Source organism: Schistocerca nitens, chromosome 6, assembly GCF_023898315.1.
Source record: "Schistocerca nitens isolate TAMUIC-IGC-003100 chromosome 6, iqSchNite1.1, whole genome shotgun sequence".
In the NCBI taxonomy this organism is placed as follows: domain Eukaryota; kingdom Metazoa; phylum Arthropoda; class Insecta; order Orthoptera; family Acrididae; genus Schistocerca; species Schistocerca nitens.
In genome coordinates, this window is record NC_064619.1 from 629,688,769 (window position 1) to 629,710,931 (window position 22,163).

General features: G+C 41.5%; 1 protein-coding gene across 1 annotated transcript in view; it reads left to right on the forward strand.

The window, feature by feature from the left end:
• LOC126262316 (venom dipeptidyl peptidase 4-like) overlaps positions 1-22,163 on the forward strand; it is a 315,546-nt gene that overhangs the window by 188,217 nt on the left and 105,166 nt on the right. Inside the window, exons 9-10 of the mRNA XM_049958868.1 lie at positions 4,355-4,490; positions 17,261-17,478. Coding sequence (XP_049814825.1) covers positions 4,355-4,490; positions 17,261-17,478 — 354 coding nt within the window. The remainder of the gene's footprint in view (positions 1-4,354; positions 4,491-17,260; positions 17,479-22,163) is intronic.

Genomic DNA, 22,163 nt, shown 5'->3' on the forward strand with positions numbered 1-22,163 from the left:
ACTGGCAGTTTCCTGTTCTGCTATAGAGGACACCAGTCTTCCATTCCGCCGCTCATTTTCTGCGGAGGCTGAGCCAGGTGGATAATCCCTGAAGGGCTTGGCTGACTGTCTGTGCAGTCTGCTAGCATAGGAACTGACTTTGAGTGCTGGTAGCTCGTCCAAAGCGTGCGAAATCTCCTCCTGTTTTCACTCAAACGAAAAGGAGTTCCCCTGGTCAGATGCATTTAATGGGAAATGTTTTTGTTTTTCAGATACCAAACTTTCTTCTCTGGTTGGCACCTAGTCCGTCGTTGTCTTTAGCTATTTTGTGTGTTTACTTTTCGTATTTGGAGCATTACGAAGTTATCATTGCCTGTTACGATAGTGCAGTTCCTGTGTTATTCCGAATTACGATTCAGTGTTCCTCTGTATAAGCACGCATCACCAAAAGAACATTGCGTCGTAATTCGGAATAAGACAGGCAATGCATTATCGTATTTATCCTCCGACACTGGGCAAGCAACTTTCAATTACAAAGGTTCCCCTGTACGGGAGTGTACACAGTGGATGTACGAGTATAGGTTGTAGACACGTGGTTGATGGCATACAGAAGTTCGAGTCTGGCCATGAGTTGTGCTTGGATAGCCTAATGGTAAGTGGGGACCACTCGAGAAAAGCGGGAAATTCGGGTTTGAGTCCCGGTCATTGACGTCATTCCACTGCACAGCTGGTGGTTGTTCACATTCGCAACTGCGAATACATTTCATGCATTGCATATTAATTAAACATCTCATCAAAACACGCCGTTTTATGATGGTATGTTAAGTCAAAGTGTCTTTACGTGTTGCAAAATGTAACGTCAGTGGATAAATATGCTATGACAGGTATGTCCCAGATCAAATGTAATAAAAAGACCTGGTTTTTGTACATATTATATACGATGTGTGTCTTCCTATAGTTTGCACATATTTTGCTGAGGAATTAAATACCGTGGACAATTTTCCAGGTTCGAATCCTGCCTCGGGCATGGATGTTTGTGATGTCCTTAGGTTAGTTAGGTTTAAGTAGTTCTAAGTTCTAGGGGACTGATGACCACAGATGTTAAGTCCCATAGTACTCAGAGCCATTTGAACCATTTGAACAATTTTCCATTGATTTCTAGGCTAACACATCTTGTGAATGTATCTTGATTTTCTTAAACCTATAATGAAATGCAACTTCGGAACTGGGTTTCTGAGGTGTTTACCTTCCCTAAAGCTAAAGCGATCGTCCTCCAAAGGGTGGGCAATTTTATTTTCAGGACAATAGAAGTCTGTAACGCTACGCTCGGGCGCACGGTACTCTTTAAAGCCTGTACTATGGTAAGTTGACGGGCTTCACCTTAAGAGAAAGGATTTTTGTATAGATTTTGACCGCGTGTACCTGAATGGAGGCAAATCAGACGTACACCCACTCAGTAATAACAATGATACGCCAAGCAATTCCGGAGTGCAACCACACGTTAGGACGGACAAGAAACAACACAGCAGATGCTACCAAATTGTTAATAATACGGTCGCCAGCCTAATTAGGCATTAACTGAATTTCTTCCCTGTACAAGTTGACGTACGTTCATACAAAACAACACGTGATAACACTGCATAATATGGTAAATTTTAGAACCAGAAAATCTACTGAACTAATAATTTCACTTTCTGTACTAACATGGACAAGCCATAAATACACAACAAAACACTATAATGTTTACTACAAACTTCGTACTGTCTATTGATCTGATTAAAATCGGGCATAGGTTACCCTAGAAATAGCACTTTCGAAACACACATACAATGTCAATTTCGAAAAAGGTAAAACACTGATAAATTTTGGTTTTATATTGACTTTAACTTTGCTGGTCAAATCAGTTCAGTACACTTCAGAATTCAAATGAATAATAAGAAAGAAGGGTGGGGACCCTGAAACTGTTATGATCACTGTATTGAAAATTTTGATTATTGACATCATTAAGCACTCAAGATTTCCAATATATGAGTTACTACTCTTTTTGTATTATTTCCTGCTCATTTAACTACCATTAATTTTGTCTCAAATTATTTAAACTTCATTACTAAACCAATTTCAACATTATCTTCCAACTTTGTCAGACCTATATTATTCGTTTATTATTTCATTAACAACAAAGTTCTTTAAACATCATTCTAACATAGCTAGGTCTGCAGGTAATTATTATTAACATAAATTTTAATTCTTCATCTCGGGACACTCGGATTGCGCAACATGTGGAAAGGACCCTGTCTAGGTTAGTTGTGAGGATATTTAAATGATAGGACAGTTCTGGTAAAATTTAAGTTGTTATTGAACAGTATGGAATAAAAGTAACACTGGTCCACACGAATACAGTACTAAAAGTTTCAACCTGTTCGTATCGATGCGGCGGTCGGCAGGCGGCGAGATGGCGAGGCACAGAGCACACATACAATCACAGCAATGGCTCTTGATGTATCGGCACTTTGCTTCTTCTTAGCGTCGCAATACTTTTCCGTTTAGTGCCTATGGAATATTGCCATGCTGTATAGGCGTCGGAAACGGCACAGCCGAGGCTCAACGAAATCACGTTTTCCAGGAGAGCCTCCTCGATCCAGAACGTGTTTCTCAGACCGATGCCCAACTCCGAATACTACTACTGCTGAGCCCGTTATGCCGTACAGCGCCCGTGTGCATTTTCCCGCGCTCGCCTGCCATCCACCTTTTACCGCTCCCCTACAGACAGGGTATTCACCAAAGGTTTTGCATTCTACATATCCTAATACATTGCCTACGTATGGACCAGACGCACAATTACAACTTAAACATCTTACAACAGATTCATCGTTTCTTACATTTCAATTTTGTTACAATATTGTTTGACATTTGACATAAACATTAATATTCACATCGAAATTTGTTTACAGTTTTCTTAACACAATGACATGAAAAGAAAAGAAATGAAATCAGAATATCGATTATACTAATCTATCGAAAATCAAAAGAAAAAAATATTATATGTACAATACTATAGCGTTGGTGTTGTTACAAGTCGAAAAGTTTTTATTACAAACTGAACATATTTTCATATCAGCCATCCAACGTTGCTCTATCCTAGAGTCAAGGACTACATTTTTGAGACGCTGTAGCACGTTAGAAGGCAACCGAAAGCATCACTGGTTTGCTTGCAGCTGTTGAAACGGCTATCAATGAAGATAGGCAGTGCGTTGAAACACAAAAACCAAACGTAGTTTATGCTGTGAACATTATAAAATAGTAGAAGAAAAGAATTTTTTTAATCTGATTCATTTATGCTATTTCAACAGTTGAGCTATCTCAAAAATCGGCTTTAGATATTAAACAACATCTGTTAGAGGTGTGGAAACACATCATTGGCACCATCAATGCAAAACTACGAAGATGTTCGCTTAAATATTTGAGTTGTGCAGCAACACTGTCAGCATCCGAAAGACTGTTTTCGAAATCAAGGTATGCTCGCTCTCAACAACGCAAAAGTCTGAAGAGGAAACTTCTCCAAAAAATTTTAATATTACAGTCTGTAGATAAACATTTGTCGGACATGTAATGTTAATTATTGGTGTATTTATTAGTATGTGTGTCATTAGATGTATCTGCAGGTTGATTTTTACGTCGTTCTATAAATTCGTCATCATGCATCGATGTTATCGGGTCGATTATTATCGGCTACCGATTTGAAGCAAAATTACGCACGGTGGACGTACGAAGCAGGATTTAAGAAGCAGACTATCACATGCAAAGACGGCATTCCACGTAAAAAGGGGCGTACTAGTATCAAACGTAGGACTTAACTTGTGGAAGAAATTTTTGAGAGTGTGCATTTGAAGCACAGCATTATACGGAAGTAAATCGTGGACACTGGGAAAACCGGAGCAGTAGAGAATCGGCTCGTCTGTGGTGTGATGGAGATGGATGTTAAAAATTATGTATAAGCTTCAAGACTTATTACAGGTGTATAATAACATGTCCGAAACAATGCAACTGTGTGTGATCCTAACAACTCTTGCTTACTAAGACAGTAGTTTGTTAGTAAGAAACCACGTCTCACAACAACAAAAACAGTAGAAAATGCCGTAAACTGCTATTGGCAGTCACAAGTGTGCATTCTTTAATGTGATTCTAAAGCTGGTCACTAGATTTAAACAACAACCAGGAAACAACTTATGTTCCTTGATACACTATTCTCCAGGTACAAGACTCTTCTGTACTTGATTTTCGGAGTAAAGTTGGCTTGAAGTTACTTTGCCTTTCAAGTGATTTTCTTATACCTTGGCTGCACAACGTGGTAAATCTGATTACTTTTTGGTTACAGGGACTATTACATTCAAGAGTCTGCTTGGATGGATGAAAACACTTTAATGGTTTGGTTTTCAAATCGCCTTGAAAACATAACGCAGTTCGTCACCTACAACACCTGCAGCAAATCGGCACAGATTACTGGGAAAAAGGTAATGTATTGTGATTTACAATGTCAGTCCACAAATACCGGAGTAAGCTTAATCGTTGTCTTCTTCAAAGCAAACCAACTCACGAATGAGATCTCGTCCAACCACCCTGTCAGCCTCCCTCATTGCTTAGTTAGGTCATTGAATCCTTCCGGTCCCAACGCATCCTTCTAGTTAACCAATGTGGCTTTCGTCCCATCCCTCTGAGGACCAATTTCTGTAGTTGACTCATTCCTATCCCACCAGCTTAAAAAAATCCGCAGTTTTTGTGTTCTTTCACCTCCATCAATCATATGACTGTGTGTCGTATTCTAGCCTCCTCTCCAAGCGCCAGTTGACTACGTACAATTCACTGAATACTTCTTACTGCATCATTTATCACTATTGACGAAACCTGTTTCTATATCCCTGATCCTACTGCAGGCCAGCTTTAGGACATTGTCCTCTCTGCTCTCCTTTATATCCTCTATCCTGCTATGGTCACTAAACCACCTCCATTAGAATGCTGAAGACCCTCTTTTGCGAGCGCTCTAGACGACACTCAAAAATTTTCAACGATCCTTCCAACTCCACCTTAACTATTTTGTCTCCTGGTATCCAATAGATTTTCAGGCTAAACGCTTCCAGAACCCATGCAATAATTATAGGAAGAACCACCCCAACTTCCATCTCTTGTTGCTCTACATATCGCCACAGTAGAGCGATGTGTAGCCCTACGTCTACCTAGTCGACGAATGATGACCTTGATCGTTAAACCATGTAATAGTTTAATGTTTAAGAATTGGAGGCTGCTGGTGTATTTTTGCTATCTGTTTTGCATGTGATGCCTATATGGATGGACACTACGTGACTTCAAGGTGGGAGGGGGGAGAGGGGGGCGGGCGATCGATGCATTACCACGAACTCCAGTACGTGGTTTCTCCTTGAGTCATTATCTTGGGTTTGGAGTAGCACGGTGTGCCACTGAGTAAAAACACGCACCATGACAATGTGGCCCAACGTCAAGGCAGAACAGAAGAACTCGAATGAAATGTCAAAAATTTCATACATCTGTCTAATGTCAGAGTTTCACGTATCATATCGTTGCGAGTGAACAGCAAATGTTCCCTGTTCTCCAACTCTGCAGTGTTTGAAATTTAAGGACTTTTTTACATTGTGATACGATGCAGGCTATAAAGCTAGTGACGGAAGAAGTAGTTCATATTCGTTTATACAGGGTGTTACAAAAAGGTACGGACAAACTTCCAGGAAACATTCCTCACACACAAATAAAGAAAAGATGTAATGTGGACATGTGCCCGGAAACGCTTAATTTCCATGTTAGAGCTCATTTTAGTTTCTTCCACCTACGCTCAATGAAGAACGTTATCATGATTTCATACGGGATAATCTACCTGTGCTGCTAGAACATGTGCCTTTACAAGTAGAACACAACATGTGGTTCATGCACGATGGAGCCCCTGCACATTTCAGTCGAAGTGTTCGTACGCTTCTCAACAACAGATTCGGTGACCGATGGATTGGTAGAGGCGGAACAATTCCATGGCCTCCACGCTCTCCTGACCTCAACCCTCTTGACTTTCATTTATGGGGGCATTTGAAAGCTCTTGTCTACGCAACCCCGGTACCAAATGTAGAGATTCTTCGTGCTCGTATTATGGACGGCTGTGATACAATACGCCATTCTCCAGGGCTGCATCAGCGCATCAGGGATTCCATGCGACGGAGGATGGATGCATGTATCCTCGCTAACGGAGGACATTTTGAACATTTCCTGTAACAAAGTGTTTGAAGTCACGCTGGTACGTTCTGTTGTTGTGTGTTTCCATTCCATGATTAATGTGATTTGAAGAGAAGTAATAAAATGAGCTCTAACATGGAAAGTAAGCGTTTCCGGACACATGTCCACATAACATATTTTCTTTCTTTGTGTGTGAGGAATGTTTCCTGAAAGTTTGGCCGTACCTTTTTGTAACTCCCTGTATACAACTGACTGTTTGTCGGAAGTTTGTTAATTCCACCATAGACAAAAACAAACTACATGGACAACGAAGTCCACCAGTTCTCCATCAGAGCCATCTGAAGAGAATTTGATTACAGCTATAGACGATAAGAGCAGCGGTTAAGCTAGAAAAAAAAAATAATGTCACAAAAGTGTACAAATCAATATTTACCTTTTTCCAAAATATGGTAAGTTTGTGCAACATTCTGGTAGTGGAAAATTTTGTAATTTATGCTGTTAATGTGAGTGTTAAAAGTGAAATATGTCTGTATTGAATTGAAGCTAACAGTAGTCTGCTAATTGAAAATTTATTATCTTTTTAACTTAACTTTTACACATATACACTGAAGAGCCAAAGGAACTGGTACATCTGCCTAATATCGTGTAGGGCCCCCGCGAGCACGCAGAAGTGCCGTAAGAAGAAATGGCTTGGAATCCACTAATGTCTGAAGTAGTGCTGGAGGGAACTGACACCATGAATCCTGCAGGGCTGTCCCTAAATCCGTAAGAGCACGAGGGATTGGAGATCTCTTGTGAACAGCACGTTGCAAGGCATCCCAGCTATACTCAGTAATGTTAATGTCTGGGGAGTGTGGTGGCCAGCGGAAGTGTTTAAGCTCAGAAGCTCCTGGAGCCACTCTGTCTCAATTTCCTTCTGGAATTGCCCAAGTCCGTCGGAATGCGCAATGGACATGAATGGATGCATGTGATCAGACAAGATGCTGACGTCACCTGTCAGGGTCTTATCTAGACGTATCAGGAGTCCTATATCACTCCAGCTGCACACACCCCACACCATTACAGAGCTTCCACCAGCTTGAACAGTCCCCTGCTGACATGCAGGGTCCGTGGATGCAAGAGGTTGTCCCCATGCCCGTACACGTTCATCCGCTCGATACAATTTGAAACGAGACTCGTTCGACCAGGCAACTTGATCTCAATCATTACAGTCCAATGTCAGTGTTGACGGGCCCAGGCGAGGTGTAAAGCTTTGTGTCGTGCAGTCATCAGGGGCACACGAGTGGGCCTTGTGCTCCGACAGCCTACATCAATGACGTTTCGTTGAATGGTTCGTACGCTGACATTTGTTGATGGCCCAGCACTGAATTCTAGCGCAATTTGCGGAAGGGACTGCGCTTCCGTCACGTTGAACGACTCTATTCAGTCGTTGTTGGTCCCGTTCTTGCAGGATTTTTTTTCCGGCAGCAGCGATGTCGGAGATTTGATGTTTCATCGGATTCTTGATAGTCACGGTACAGTCGTGAAATGGTCGCACTGGAAAATCCCCACTTCATCGTTACCAAAAAATGGCTCTAAGCACTATGGGACTTAACATCTGACGTCATCGGTCCCCTAGACTTAGAACTACTTAAACCTAACTAACCTAAGGACATCACACACATCCATGTCCGAGGCAGGATTCGAAGCTGAAACCGTAGCGGTCGCGCGGTTCCAAACTGAAGCGCATAGAACCGCTCGTCCACGGCGGCCGGCACTTATTTAGAAGAAAACACTCAAGCGAAATTATCTGGGCAGTTAATGTACACTGCCTGACAAATAAAGTGAAGCACCCAGAAGATGCCGTCAGATGTCAATGTAACTTCGTATCGGTACACACAATGCTACCGTAGCAGCAGCGCGGTTCCGGACTGAAGCGCCTGGAACCGCACGACAACAGTCATCGCTACCTCGGAGATGCTGTGTCCCATCGCTCTTGCACCGACTATAACACCACGTCAAAAGTCACTTAAATCTTGATAACCTGTCATTGTAGCAGCAGTAACCCATCTAACAAGTGCGTCAGACACTTGTTGCCTTATGTAGGCATTGCAGACCGCAGCGTCGTATTCTGCCTGTTTACATATCTTTGTATTTGAATACGCATGCCTATAACAGTTTCTGTGGGCTTCGGTGTAGATCCACAGATTCCATATCATATCTACAATGCAGCAAACTGTCAGAACTAATTTGCGATTTTGCATTACATTATATCATGCCACATTAAAAGACGCCGGCTTTTATGCATCCTCCACACATTGAATGCCGTTTCAGAATCAAAATCATTGTGAGATAGTAAATTTCCGATGATTAATACTAAAGGGCTAACTCATTCCTTACAAACACAATATCTGATTTCTGTTTTTATATTGTTCATGGAACCAAACCATCGCCTGCAGCCAAAAGTGTGCAGGGAAGTACTAGCGACGTATTCTATAATTAAATCCATAAGATGGAATTGTTCACTCATCTCATTAACATAAATGTACTCTATCAACTCTTGAAATCCATTCCATCGCACATATACTGTTCAACTCCGTCTTAAACAATGCCCATTCCAGTAACAGATCATTTATATTCATAGATATGGGAGAATTAATTTGTGCACGTATTTCTTTGATTTGCTTATTGCCATTCTCGTCATCACTTCTGTAGTTTTTAGGCGACAATATATGAAATACTCCTAGCTTCTCTAAATACCATAGCCTCTCATTTAAATTTATAAGCAAGTTGTATAAGAATCTGCGAATTGTGTACTTAATAACATTTCTACGCGGCACTGCATCTTGTATTATGTTTCCTCGAAATTCTAACTCACCTTCTTGAAATTCTGGAGGTACTTCATCAAGGAAAGAACTGTAATTTGGACCACATTTCATTTTAAGGTCCTCGAGCCCTTGTATGCACAAGTTCACGCACTTGGGATCTGTATCGACTTTTGAAAAATCAGAAACAATTTCTTAGCAAGAAAGATGACATCTGTCATAAAATACAATGTTGACAACAATTTTAGACACTTCACATTCTTAGTAAGCCCCTTGGTACTGGTATTTTATCTTTTTCCAGCACAGACACCAAGGAATTCCAAGTTATACGTTATGAATTTACTGCCTCTCCCATTCAGAGACAGTGATTGGCAAATATTTTAACAACATTTTTCCTTGGGTCGTTATGTATTTCTTGGCTATCTTTTAATGCCTTGTAATTCATTGGTGACTATGCAAAGTAGCTATAAATTCTGTTTAGAATATCTTGAAACTTTCCAAGCTACGAACACTATTCAGCGACTTGACTGCTACAGCTAGCAGATGCCCCACACAGTTCACACATATTGTATGTCTTTTTTTAAGAGTGCCACCCCAGATCAAACTCCTGTCATAACAGATGCACCATCAGTAACAGCTGAGGAGCATTTGCTTTTATCAATGCCATGCCTATCCAAAATTACTTCAACACCTCTCGCACTACATCCTGTTAACAGACACAGTGTTAGGTAGTGCGTTTACATTTTTCCCTCCTGCACTATTTTTACACCTACGGCGCGATTCTTATTAACGTTTAAAAACCCCGATTCGACGTAGATGACGTACAGACAAGTAATTTAATATAAGACATGGGGCCGCAAATGTCGGGAAATACCCCAAAAGTGAACGACAAAGTGTAAGTCTTATTTCAGTCGGCGCCACTTTGAGCGGCTTGCAGTCGGTGATGATGCCGGCCGTTGCGACCGAGCGGTTCTAAGCGCTTCAGTCTGGAATCGCGCTGCTGCTGCGGTCGCAGGTTCGAATCCTGCCTCGGACATGGATGTGTGTGATGTCTTTAGGTTAGTTAGATTTTAGTAGTTCTAAGTTCTAGGGGACTGATGACCTCAGATGTTACGTCCCATAGTGCTCAGAGCCATTTGAACCATTTTGAAAGTGAGGTTGGATTTAGTTTTTAAGTCTGAAATTCACTTTACCAACAGTGACAGGTTTAAATGCCTGAGAAAAATAAAAAGGAGCGTAAGGATAGATTTGATGTAAAATGTACGTGACCTGACTCCTACAGTAAGCTGAGGTACATGGGTCGACAGGGTTATCTAACGTTACACTTCTCGACACCACTAGAACGGAGCGGTGTTAATTAAGTGCCATTGTCCTCAGAGCATTCATTTTCTTGTTGAATTTTCTGGAGTGACATCTACAAGGACCCAAGTTCATCATCACATCCCTTCATAGTTCGCTTTTTGCTAAACGATCCTTCCTCTTTTACTCTTCTGTCTGCTTTAAATTATGCTTCATTCTGATATCCCAGTATATTGTGCTGAAATTATGTAATAGAAATATTGTGTCTTCCTTACATGTTTTCTCGCCACTTTTCATACAAATTATACGCCAAAAAACCACAAGAACTCGTTTGTTGTTTTACAGACTAAAATCTTGAGTGCAATTCGTTCGCCATTAAGTTAGTAGTGAGAAGTTGAGATCGCTTTATGATTAGGTGACAAACCTATGTCATATATCACACTTAGGCTTCTTGTAAATATCATTTGCATTACAATCCCTGTCATTAATTAATGTCACATATTTCATTCATGACAATTTCTGGAGATCGTTTAATTATATGGTGTATAGCTGGAAGCATCAAATATATTAAGAAGAATTTCGGTATTAATTGCAAACTGTACCTACATATAAAATGGTCTTTACATAAACGATGTATTCTTTAAGATTTATGTTACATTGTTATGATGTTCACGTAAGGGTAAAAAGGTAGTGCAGTACTATCCATTAATTTAACAGGCAGATCCCTTTGTTGAACACGTAATCGTCATTGATCGGAAACAGCAGGATGCTGAGGCCGCTTTTTCAGGCTTATGAGGCGGTGGGGGGGGGGGGGAGGGGGGGAGACGGTGGTGCTGATCGTGGCCATTCTGTTGGACTGATGACCACCACCTGAACGACCCAGGGTGGGGTGTGAGAAGGCATCTGCCTTCGGGGCTGACGTCTTGCCTCCTTCTTCGGTCTCAACGTTACTGACCTTTTAGTTCCTTTCTTATTTTGCTCAGTGGATACCATCTCTTTCCTCCCTCTCTCCATATTCAATATTGCTCATCACGAGCAACTTTTCTCTTTTCAGTTTGCTTGATTTCCAGGAGGAGTTTCTTTCTTTAGGAGAAATTCAACAGGATTACAACTTCATAGTCATGTTTACGTAGAGCAATGGAATTGGTGTATTACAGTGATAAATAAACACACCCATATCCTTAGAGAAAAAGTAATTATAATTAACTGTATATCACAAGAATAACTTCATATATTTCAAAAATTTGATCTTAAATATAATAAGACGTTACCAGTGTCACGTTGTGGACCAGCAGACAGGAAGGGTGAAAAGTATTTAATTTAGATTATGTTTGATGATGTACCAAAATCTACGTTAAAACCAAGAGGTATCATGAACATTGATAGCAACAAAAGTTCGAAACAATTTCGAATCACCTAACATTAGTTTCTAATAAAAGATTGAATGTCAGAACACAGTAACAAAGATGAAATGTGCATAAATTTTGTCACTATTTAAAATGGTGTATGAGGGAGTACTTGGAAACCAATGAGAAAAAAAAGCACACAATGGATTCACAATAAGGTAGGAGTTAGTTGATCTCAAAATACGTGAGTAGAGTGGAGAGTAAAGAGGTGTAGATTGATAAGCAGGACGTTATACCCTTATATACGAAGTATGAAATAAAGATGGCAGGTCCAGCAATGAAGGACGAAATACATCTCTAGAGAGAAAAGAAAAAAATGTAAGTATAGGGACATCACTGTTGCGATAAATGTTGTATGATGTGTGAGAATTCTTTCTGAGGAAAGGTGTGCAATATAAATATAGTTTTGTACAAAATAGGTTACTAAAGATTGAGAGGCTTACTCGTAAGATGTGAATTAGAGGAACTTGTCCGAATTTTAATTGTCTGGCTAATATACTGAGTTAAGAAATTATCAATAATGAGAGAACTGTCTGAATTATATATACTTATCATAATTGAGGTTTAGGCTGTAGCACGACTGTAGTACACAAAAGTGAAAATTACTAGGTGCTCAGAATGTAACTCTACCTCCTTTGCTGTAATGGCCTAAGGAGATTATGCCATTATGAAATAATATAAGTTGCTTACATATACACTCATGGAAATGGAAAAAAGAACGCATTGACACCGGTGTGTCAGACCCACCATACTTGCTGCGGACACTGCGAGAGGGCTGTACAAGCAATGATCACACGCACGGCACAGCGGACACACCAGGAACCGCGGTGTTGGCCGTCGAATGGCGCTAGCTGCGCAGCATTTGTGCACCGCCTCCGTCAGTGTCGGCCAGTTTGCCGTGGCATACGGAGCTCCATCGCAGTCTTTAACACTGGTAGCATGCCGCGACAACGTGGACGTGAACCGTATGTGCAGTTGACGGACTTTGAGCGAGGGCGTATAGTGGGCATGCGGGAGGCCGGGTGGACGTACCGCCGAATTGCTCAACACGTGGGGCGTGAGGTCTCCACAGTACATCGATGTTGTCGCCAGTGGTCGGCGGAAGGTGCACGTGCCCGTCGACCTGGGACCGGACTGCAGCGACGCACGGATGCACGCCAAGACCGTAGGATCCTACGCAGTGCCGTAGGGGACCGCACCGCCACTTCCCAGCAAATTAGGGACACTGTTGTTCCTGGGGTATCGGCGAGGACCATTCGCAACCGTCTCCATGAAGCTGGGCTACGGTCCCGCACACCGTTAGGCCGTCTTCCGCTCACGCCGCAACATCGTGCAGCCCGCCTCCAGTGGTGTCGCGACAGGCGTGAATGGAGGGACGAATGGAGACGTGTCGTCTTCAGCGATGAGAGTCGCTTCTGCCTTGGTGCCAATGATGGTCGTATGCGTGTTTGGCGCCGTGCAGGTGAGCGCCACAATCAGGACTGCATACGACCGAGGCACACAGAGCCAAGACCCGGCATCATGGTGTGGGGAGCGATCTCCTACACTGGCCGTACACCACTGGTGATCGTCGAGGGGACACTGATCAGTGCACGGTACATCCAAACCGTCATCGAACCCATCGTTCTACCATTCCTAGACCGGCAAGGGAACTTGCTGTTCCAACAGGACAATGCACGTCCGCATGTATCCCGTGCCACCCAACGTGCTCTAGAAGGTGTAAGTCAACTACCCTGGCCAGCAAGATCTCCGGATCTGTCCCCCATTGAGCATGTTTGGGACTGGATGAAGCGTCGTCTCACGCGGTCTGCACGTCCAGCACGAACGCTGGTCCAACTGAGGCGCCAGGTGGAAATGGCATGGCAAGCCGTTCCACAGGACTACATCCAGCATCTCTACGATCGTCTCCATGGGAGAATAGCAGCCTGCATTGCTGCGAAAGGTGGATATACACTGTACTAGTGCCGACATTGTGCATGCTCTGTTGCCTGTGTCTATGTGCCTGTGGTTCTGTCAGTGTGATCATGTGATGTATCTGACCCCAGGAATGTGTCAATAAAGTTTCCCCTTCCTGGGACAATGAATTCACGGTGTTCTTATTTCAATTTCCAGGAGTGTAGAACTGAAAAGGAGAGTGAACAATAATGTTGTTGTAATGGTTGAAAATCAGTGCTACAGATAAGAATTGAAAGAGATACATACATATGAAAGAAAAGTGCCTAAAAGAAACAAATGTTATATAATGTAACTTTGTCTAGTTATCTCATCTATGAAGCGGAAGAAATACTAACCATTTTATATTGTAGAACACTGCGTCCACCATGTGGCGAGCGAGGTACGTGGGCGGCGTTACAAGACCGAAAACAAAGAAATTGTCATGTACTAATTAATAAGCAATTAATCGGATGACAGATTAACCACACTTTCGAAATGAACAACTGACCGATGATCTCAGATTTCCCTACAAATTTTATTTCGAGTTCCTTGAAAATTCAGTAACGATTTAAAACATTAACAAAATATCTGAGAGAAACGAGAGTTTATGATAATGATTTCTAACATACAGATGAACCAAAATGTCTAAACATATTTCGACTGCTGTCATTTTGAGAGTAGTTAGTAATTTACTCAAAATGGCGGCAGCCGTTAAAACCTAAAAGGATGGTCGTTCTTCTCCGTCGCTGAAGCGTAGGCGTGCAGTGAGAACTGCATTTCTGGTGGTTGGGACTGATCCAGAGGAGTAAACATCTGCCGGCAAAAAGGCATGGTAATCTCCTGTGGCCACGTAGTTGGCACATACTTTACAGACTGGCCGCTGCCATGTCCAGCCCGTTCAGTTTGAGCTCCGAGACGCACCGGCAGCTGCCGTTGCATACACGTCTTTCTGCAGGCATTTACAGCCTTGCAGTGTGTAGTTGTTCAGCTGTTTACCACCGCGAACAAAACACAGGAATGTCACTGTGATTTCAATACACGTGATCTGTGTCATGTATCATTATGCAACAACAGTGAAGCATGCCCACGGCTAAATATCGTGTTTTGATTAATTCTAATTTTAGCATATATTTTTGTTTCTCCTTAGTTCATTCTTTGCCGGCCGGTGTGGCCGAATGGTTCTAGGCGGTCACGCGATCCCAACCTGACGCGCGTAGAACCGCGAGACCGCTACGGTCGCAAGTTCGAATCCTGTCTCGGGCATGGATGTGTGTAATGTCCTTAGGTTAGTTAGGTTTAAGTAGTTCTAAGTTCTAGGGGACTGATGACCTCAGAAGTTAAGCCCCATAGTGCTCAGAGCCAGAGTTCATTCTTATTAGAGGAATGATGTTCCCCATAAGCTTCACAAGTATCCAACAAATCCGGATCCACCTGCAGGTAGGTACGCCTTACACGGTCGAATACTGGATGGGTAATCAATTTAAAATACCCGTGGCGCCCTCAAAATGGATTGTAAGAGCTGTGGAAGGCAACGGGAAGAGGCAGCCGTAACGTTGTAATTACAACCTAGACATTATTTACAACTGTAAACATCGGAACAAAATTGTACATTATGTCACAGGACGTACACTGACGGAAAAAAATCGCAGCACCAGGGAGGGGTTCTGGGACAGAAACGAAAGTTGGTAGGCGTGTCCGAAGATCTGAAATGGGACTTCTATCCAAATTTCGCTCTAGATGCATCATAGCGCCACTATGAAGATGAAAATCAGGTTTGCTTTAAATACACGCTGTAAAGGTCGTGAGCATTAGTTACCTTTGAGATTGGGTGTGATGAGTTGATGTTAGTCAAGAATGCTTTTGATGCGACAAAGACGCCATGATCAATATCTCACTGAGTTTGAACGGGGTCGTATAGTAGGGCTACGAGAAGCTGCATGGTCTAGAGCAGTGGTTCCCAACAGGTGTGCGCGAGCTATGCCAGAGGGGTCCGCAAGATGCTATTAGAATAAAAAATATATTAAATATATTTCGTATGATAACAGATTTTTTGTTTTGGCTGCTGTACAACAACAATGATGGCTAAATTGAAAAAGTTTTAAGCTCAATATTTTTTCAATAATGAATATGTCAATGTTTTTTCTATGTACCAAAAACTGAAAACGTATAAAAAGACTCTTAATTTGGCTTTTTTAGGTACTTGATACTGTGATATTACAAGGTAACAATCATGCTTGATGAGGGGGTCCCCGAGAAAATTTTGTTGGGAACCCCTGTTCTAGTACATGGATGCTGCCAGCACTGTTCACGAGAGTGTACGATCGCATAAAGACCAGACTCCGGATGACTACGTGGCACCACCGATAGCGAAACCTTCGTGTTCGGCGTATGGCTCTGGCGCATCGAACTGCATCTGCAGCAGAATTTGAACAGCAGTTGCCACCACAGTGACACAACGAACGGTTACAAATCGGTTACTTCAAGGATAGCTCCGAGCCAGACGCCCTGTAGCGTGCATTCCACTGACCGCAAACCAACGCCATTTGCTACTTCGATAGTGCCAACCGTGAGATTGGAGGGCAGGATGGAGATCTGTTGTGTTTTCTGACCAAAGCTGGTTCTGCTTCGGTGTCCGTAATGGCCTTTTGTTGGGTGGAGGGAGGCCAGTTGAGGGCTTTCAACCAACCTGTCCGCGTGCTAGACACACTGGACCTACAGTTAGAGTTATGGTCTCAGGTGCGATTTCGTATGACAGCAGGACAACTCTCGTGGTCAACCCACGCACCGTGAATGCATATCTGTACGTCAGCCTGGTGATTCAACCTGTTGTGCTGCCATTCTGGAATAGCATTGCTGGGTATGTTATCCAACAGGATAACGCTCGGCCATATACCGCTGTTGTAACGCAACATGCTCTACAGAGTGTCGACATGTTGCCTTGGTTTGTTAGATCACCAGACCTGTCTCCAATCGAACAGCTATGGGACTTCATCGAACGAAAACTCCAGCGTACTGTACAAGCAGCGTTAACCGTTCCTATATTGACCAACAAACTGCAACAGGCATGGAACTCTATCCCATAAACTGACATCCGGCACCTGTGTAACACAGTGCATTCTCGCGGTTATACAGGTTATTGATGTACCAGAATTTCACATATACAATGGTATATCCCTTGCTTACTTTAACCAGAAATCATGCAATGTTAATCACTTAAATATTCCTAGACAAATGTCTGGAAAATGAACGAATGATTGTATGTACAGATCAATGCGTACATGTCAGTGAAAAAGATCACCATTTCAGTAGACATATAGTTATTCCTATGTCCTTATGCCCTAAGGCATCATTACTTGGACACTAAGCGATATGAATTCCTATACATAGCACGGGGACTGACGCTTTTGACCAGGTTTAACGAATTTGTTTAATCGGTTTCTATTTCTTAATGTTACTTGGAATGTATCCATCTCAGATGTGTATAACCAGTCCCAGCTTTCAGCTATAGCCTCCTCCTCCACGCGGACACTGATTTTGGTCTTAGTTAGTTCTATATTATGATTACGATGATGTATTGTCATGTTCCAGGGCCTGAAATTGGAGCAGAAAGGCGGTTGGTTGGACCAGCAGACGGTGCTCTTCAGATACGGAAGCCCTTCGTCTTTTCTGACCGTAGCATGGCAGCCGCAGGGAGATGCGGGCAGCTTCCCTCACGTCGTCAAAGTGACTGGGAACTCCATAAGGGCCATCACCTCTGGAGAACTGACAGTGACCGACTTGTACGCGTGGGATGGGAATGGTACAGTGTAAGTACACCGCTGAGCGCAAGTAATTATCTTGAAAGCAGCAACAGGTTTAGACGATACCCATATTGTGTCAGGGGATCAGGCGAAACTTTAATTTCCATTCCAAGTTTCTTCATCTTTCCCATACAGTTTACAATGAATAATACCCTGGAGAGGCTAAAAGACCTGCCTTGCTCCTTTCACAACTACTGATTCCCCGTGAGGCTCTTCGACTCCTGTAATTGCAGTCTGGTTTCTATACAAGTTGAACATGACTTTTCGCTTGCTGTAGCTCATCCGCGCTTCCTTAAGAATGCCAAATACTGTATTTCAATCGGCATGTTAGAAAGCTTTCTCTCACTCTACAAATAGCATATTCGAGCATTTGCCTTTCTTCGGCCTGTCTTCTAAGGTAAGTAGAGGATCTGTATTGCCTCTAGTGCTCCTACGTTTCCCCGAGACACAAAATTTTAATGTGGGCTTCTAGCACCTCCTCCCATTCTTCTGCAAGTAAATCGTGTCAGCATGACAATGGTTCGATAATATTCACACGTGTGAGCACCTCCTTTGTTTGGAATTATAACTTTTTCTTCCTTCTTCAGATCTGATGATATTTCAGGAATCTCAAATATCTTGCATACCAGATAGAATAGTTTTCTCGTATATCGCTCTCCCATGAATCTCAGTAATGGTGCTCGAATGCGGTGTAATGATGGGGATTTATGTCTTTTAGTAGTGTGTCAAATTATTCTCTTATTAATGCATTACGAATCTCAGCCATCCCATCTTCATCCTCTACCTCTTCTCTTTCTATACTTACGTCTTCAACTTCGTCTGTCTTATATTGCCCTTCTCTATACTCTTTCCACCTTCCAGCCTGGCCTACTTTGCTCAGTACTTACCAGTTCACTTCTTAATGTTCAGACAGGTATTTTTCCCTCAAAGGTCTCTTTAATATTCATAAGGGCGGAATTAGTTTTTTCCCCTATTCATACATGACTCTACAGCTTTGCATTTGTCCTCTAGCCATTCATATATAGCCATTTCTGTCATTTCTTTGTCAGTCTCATGTTTGTATTCCCTTCTTCTTCCTTCAGTTGCTGCGTTTTTACATTTGCTCCTTTTGCCAGTTCAATTTAATATCTCGTGTGTTATCCAAGGATTCCTACTGGGCCTCATCTTTTTGTCTATATGATACTTTGCTGTCCTCACCATTTCATGTCTCAAAGCTACCCATTCATCTTCTACTGTCTTCCTTTCCCATGTTGCAGTAAATCACTGCCTAATGCTCTCTTTGAAACACTCAACACAACCCCTGGCTCTTTCAATTTATCAGGGTTGCATTTCCTTAATTTCCTACATTTCTGTACTTTATTCAGCTTAAATCTACGGTTTGTAATTAGTAAATTATGACCAGAGTCCATATGTGTCCCTGGAAGTGTTCTGCAATTTTAAATATGATTAGAAAATCTCTTCCTTTGATTATGTAATCTATTTTCGGTTACTCCATGTGTCTTCCACGTATACAACAATTTTTCATGATTGCTAAACCAAGTACTGGTACTGATGAAATTGTACTCTCCGCATAATTCTGCCAGGAAGCTTTCTCTTAAAGTCCTTTGCCACAGTCCATGCTCTCCTGCTACTTTTTCCGTCTTATCCTTCTTCTATTATTCAACTCGTGTCCCATTCTACACATAAATTTTCGTTTCCCTTAACTATCTGAATAATTTATTTAATTTCATCATACATTCGTTCAATCTCTCCATCATGTGTGAATCTGTTAGGCATATGAACTTGTACTACAGTGGCGGGTGTTGTTTTTGATGTCTTTCTTGGCCACTATAATACTTTAAGAGAGCAAAGTAATATTTGAATGCAAATTGACCTTTGTCCTTTGCGTTGATACATACAGGTAGGATGTCTCTTCAATATTCATAGAACCCATATGCCTTGTTCAGTATCTGAAGTACCTACAAAGCTTCGTCAGCATAAGGAGAAGCCAAACAATTCGTTTTGTGTAGCCCATTGGGCGCCAAAACACGTCTGTGGTTCGATATTGGTACCCACTTAGTGAAAGCCATAATGGACTTACAAATTAAGTGCCACGCGACTTTATTTCCACTTCTAAATAATGTGAATTATTTAACAAAATACGTAAAGATTTTTACTGTGACAATAAAAAGACACACGTTGTTCATTTATTGCCATTGTTAGTGTTTACGGATTACGGTGTATTTGGGACCCAAACATGAAAGTTGTAAGCTCTTTGGACCCAAAAAACTGGGTGGTTTTGTAAATCAGCCTCATGCAAACACAATTAGTTTATTTTTTATATTTTACCAGACATGTTTCGACACCAATGTGTCATCTTTTGTGGGTCAAATTTTATTAATGAAAACTACAATATTACATTTGTAATAATTTAACTGCTGTAGGCTTAAGAAATACAAAATTTGCAATTTACTTAGTTTTGTTTGGACACTCATCTTAAAATTACATCGCTGACTGAACTGTATTACTATACATCGATTTTAGTGCTCGTTTTCGTCGATTTTTTGACAGCATGTCATCTGAAAACTAGCCATGAAGAAAATTATTACGTATTTGTGTAGACCTGTTTCCAGGGCAGAGGTTATGTACGTTTCTGTACTTACATTTACCGTCCTGTTTCGTGTCCCTGGTTGGTGTCACAATCAGTTGCTGTTTTGCATTGCTTTCACTCAGTTTATCACAAATTTCCGCTCACTACTTCACCTCACATGCACGTACACAAAATGTGGCGAAATGTGATCTGCACAGACACTTCTGATACACACTGTTTGAGAGCTGTCATGTTATTGTCATTGCTCACTTGTTCATCATTGGTCTTGTGTTCGTTATGGCGCTGAATTTGAATGTGTGTGTGTGTGTGTGTGTGATAGAGAGAGAGAGAGAGAGAGGTGTGTTGAGAACCAAGAAAACAGAAGTTTTTATGTATTTTTTGTGAGGAGTCATTTTTGTATGTTCATTGAGTGTTCCAAACAGTGTTTTTTGCACAGTGTTGTATTTTCATTCAGGACTCTCTTTCCCTGTATTATTGCTTTTTGTATGTGGTAGTTCTACTCTATTCTGAGTTTTTGGTAGAGACTGTTGCTTTCTATGAGGATCTTCAGATCAGTCTCCATGTTTTTTGGGTGGTGGTTTTCTTGTATTAGATGGTCTGCAAAAATGGAGTGTGTACTATCACTTCTTAGGGTTCTGAGGTGTTCGGAGTACCGTACCTCGTTTTGAAATTTCTGCATGTTTGGCCTATGTAGATCAATTGGCACGAACTGCAGGTTAACTGATTTATTCCAGATTTGGAGAATTTGTCTGCAGAGATGTTCTTAGGTCTTAGATTCTTGTGCATGACTTAAGTCTTCCATCTCTGGTGACAATTGCGCTGTCGCGTTTAATCGTAAACGCTGGTGTTCAGTCGTTTGTTTATCAATATAACTGTCTGCTAGAAACTTAACACAATATTTATCATCACTGAATCCAAAATAAAGACAGCTCTCTTCAAAATTCAATATGACGTTAAACTCTGACAGCCAATCTAAGCCAAATAACACTTCTCTATTAATATTTTCTACTACCAGAAGCGTTTGCTGTAACGTAATATAATCGATGTTACGATTTACTCGGATTTCGTATTTTACAACCTTATTTTTAGTTCCAGTTATATCTACTCCGGTCACTGATAATAGTCGTAAGTTATGTTTAGTTCTTAATGTATTAAGCAATCTACTAGAAATAAGTGAAGCTTCACTACCAGAATCAATAAATACGTCGACTTCGAAATCTTCTATCTTTCCAACTATAATCGGTTGTGGATTAACTGTAGCTACGCCGGGTTCTTCTAGTAACCATTCTTTAGTTGGTACTTTATGTGTAAAGCAAGCATACTTATTATAAGGTATTTCCACGACCTGGGCCCCGGCTCTGGATCCAGATCGCCCGACGTTTTCCTCATTATTTGTAATCACCGGCTGGTTACCAAACCTAGGTATGACGTTTCTATTTTGTACTCTATTATTACCAGGTACAAACTCCTGTGTATTTACTGGGCCTATATTCGAAGGTGGATGTCTTTTTTTTTTTTTTGATGATTTTCAATACCCCTACTCTGATTACCCCGGTGTACTATAGCCAAATTCGTCTCATGTCTTTTGAAATATACTATTATTAATGTTATTATTATTCCTTCTGTAGTTTTTATTCTTATTTTGATGCACATTCTCATTTCGGTCCTTATTTATTGCATCAAGTGCGTCTACAAAAGATAACAACTCTTCTACCGTTTTCCACCTGCTACATAATATGTCTTTCCTAGCGTAAGTGGGTAATCGCCTTATCAAAATCCTTACCAATACCTCTTCCTCCATTGGTTTACCTAAATATTTTGCTCTTGTTAATTGCCGGTCAAAATATCTTCTCATCGTACCTCATGTATGGTTGTAATACTTTGGGTCCCATAAATCAGATATTAACTTCTCTTGGGCACTTGTTGACCAATATTCCTCCTTAAACTTTTTCTGAAAGTCTGCCCAAGACGAAAAATTCTCTACATTTACTGTACCCCATTCTGAAGCCTCTCCTAGAAGGTAACCTACAGAAAATTCTATTTTTTTTTTGCGTCTTCGCTATTTTTCGGCAAGGCTTGATTAAATCGTTTCAAGAAATGA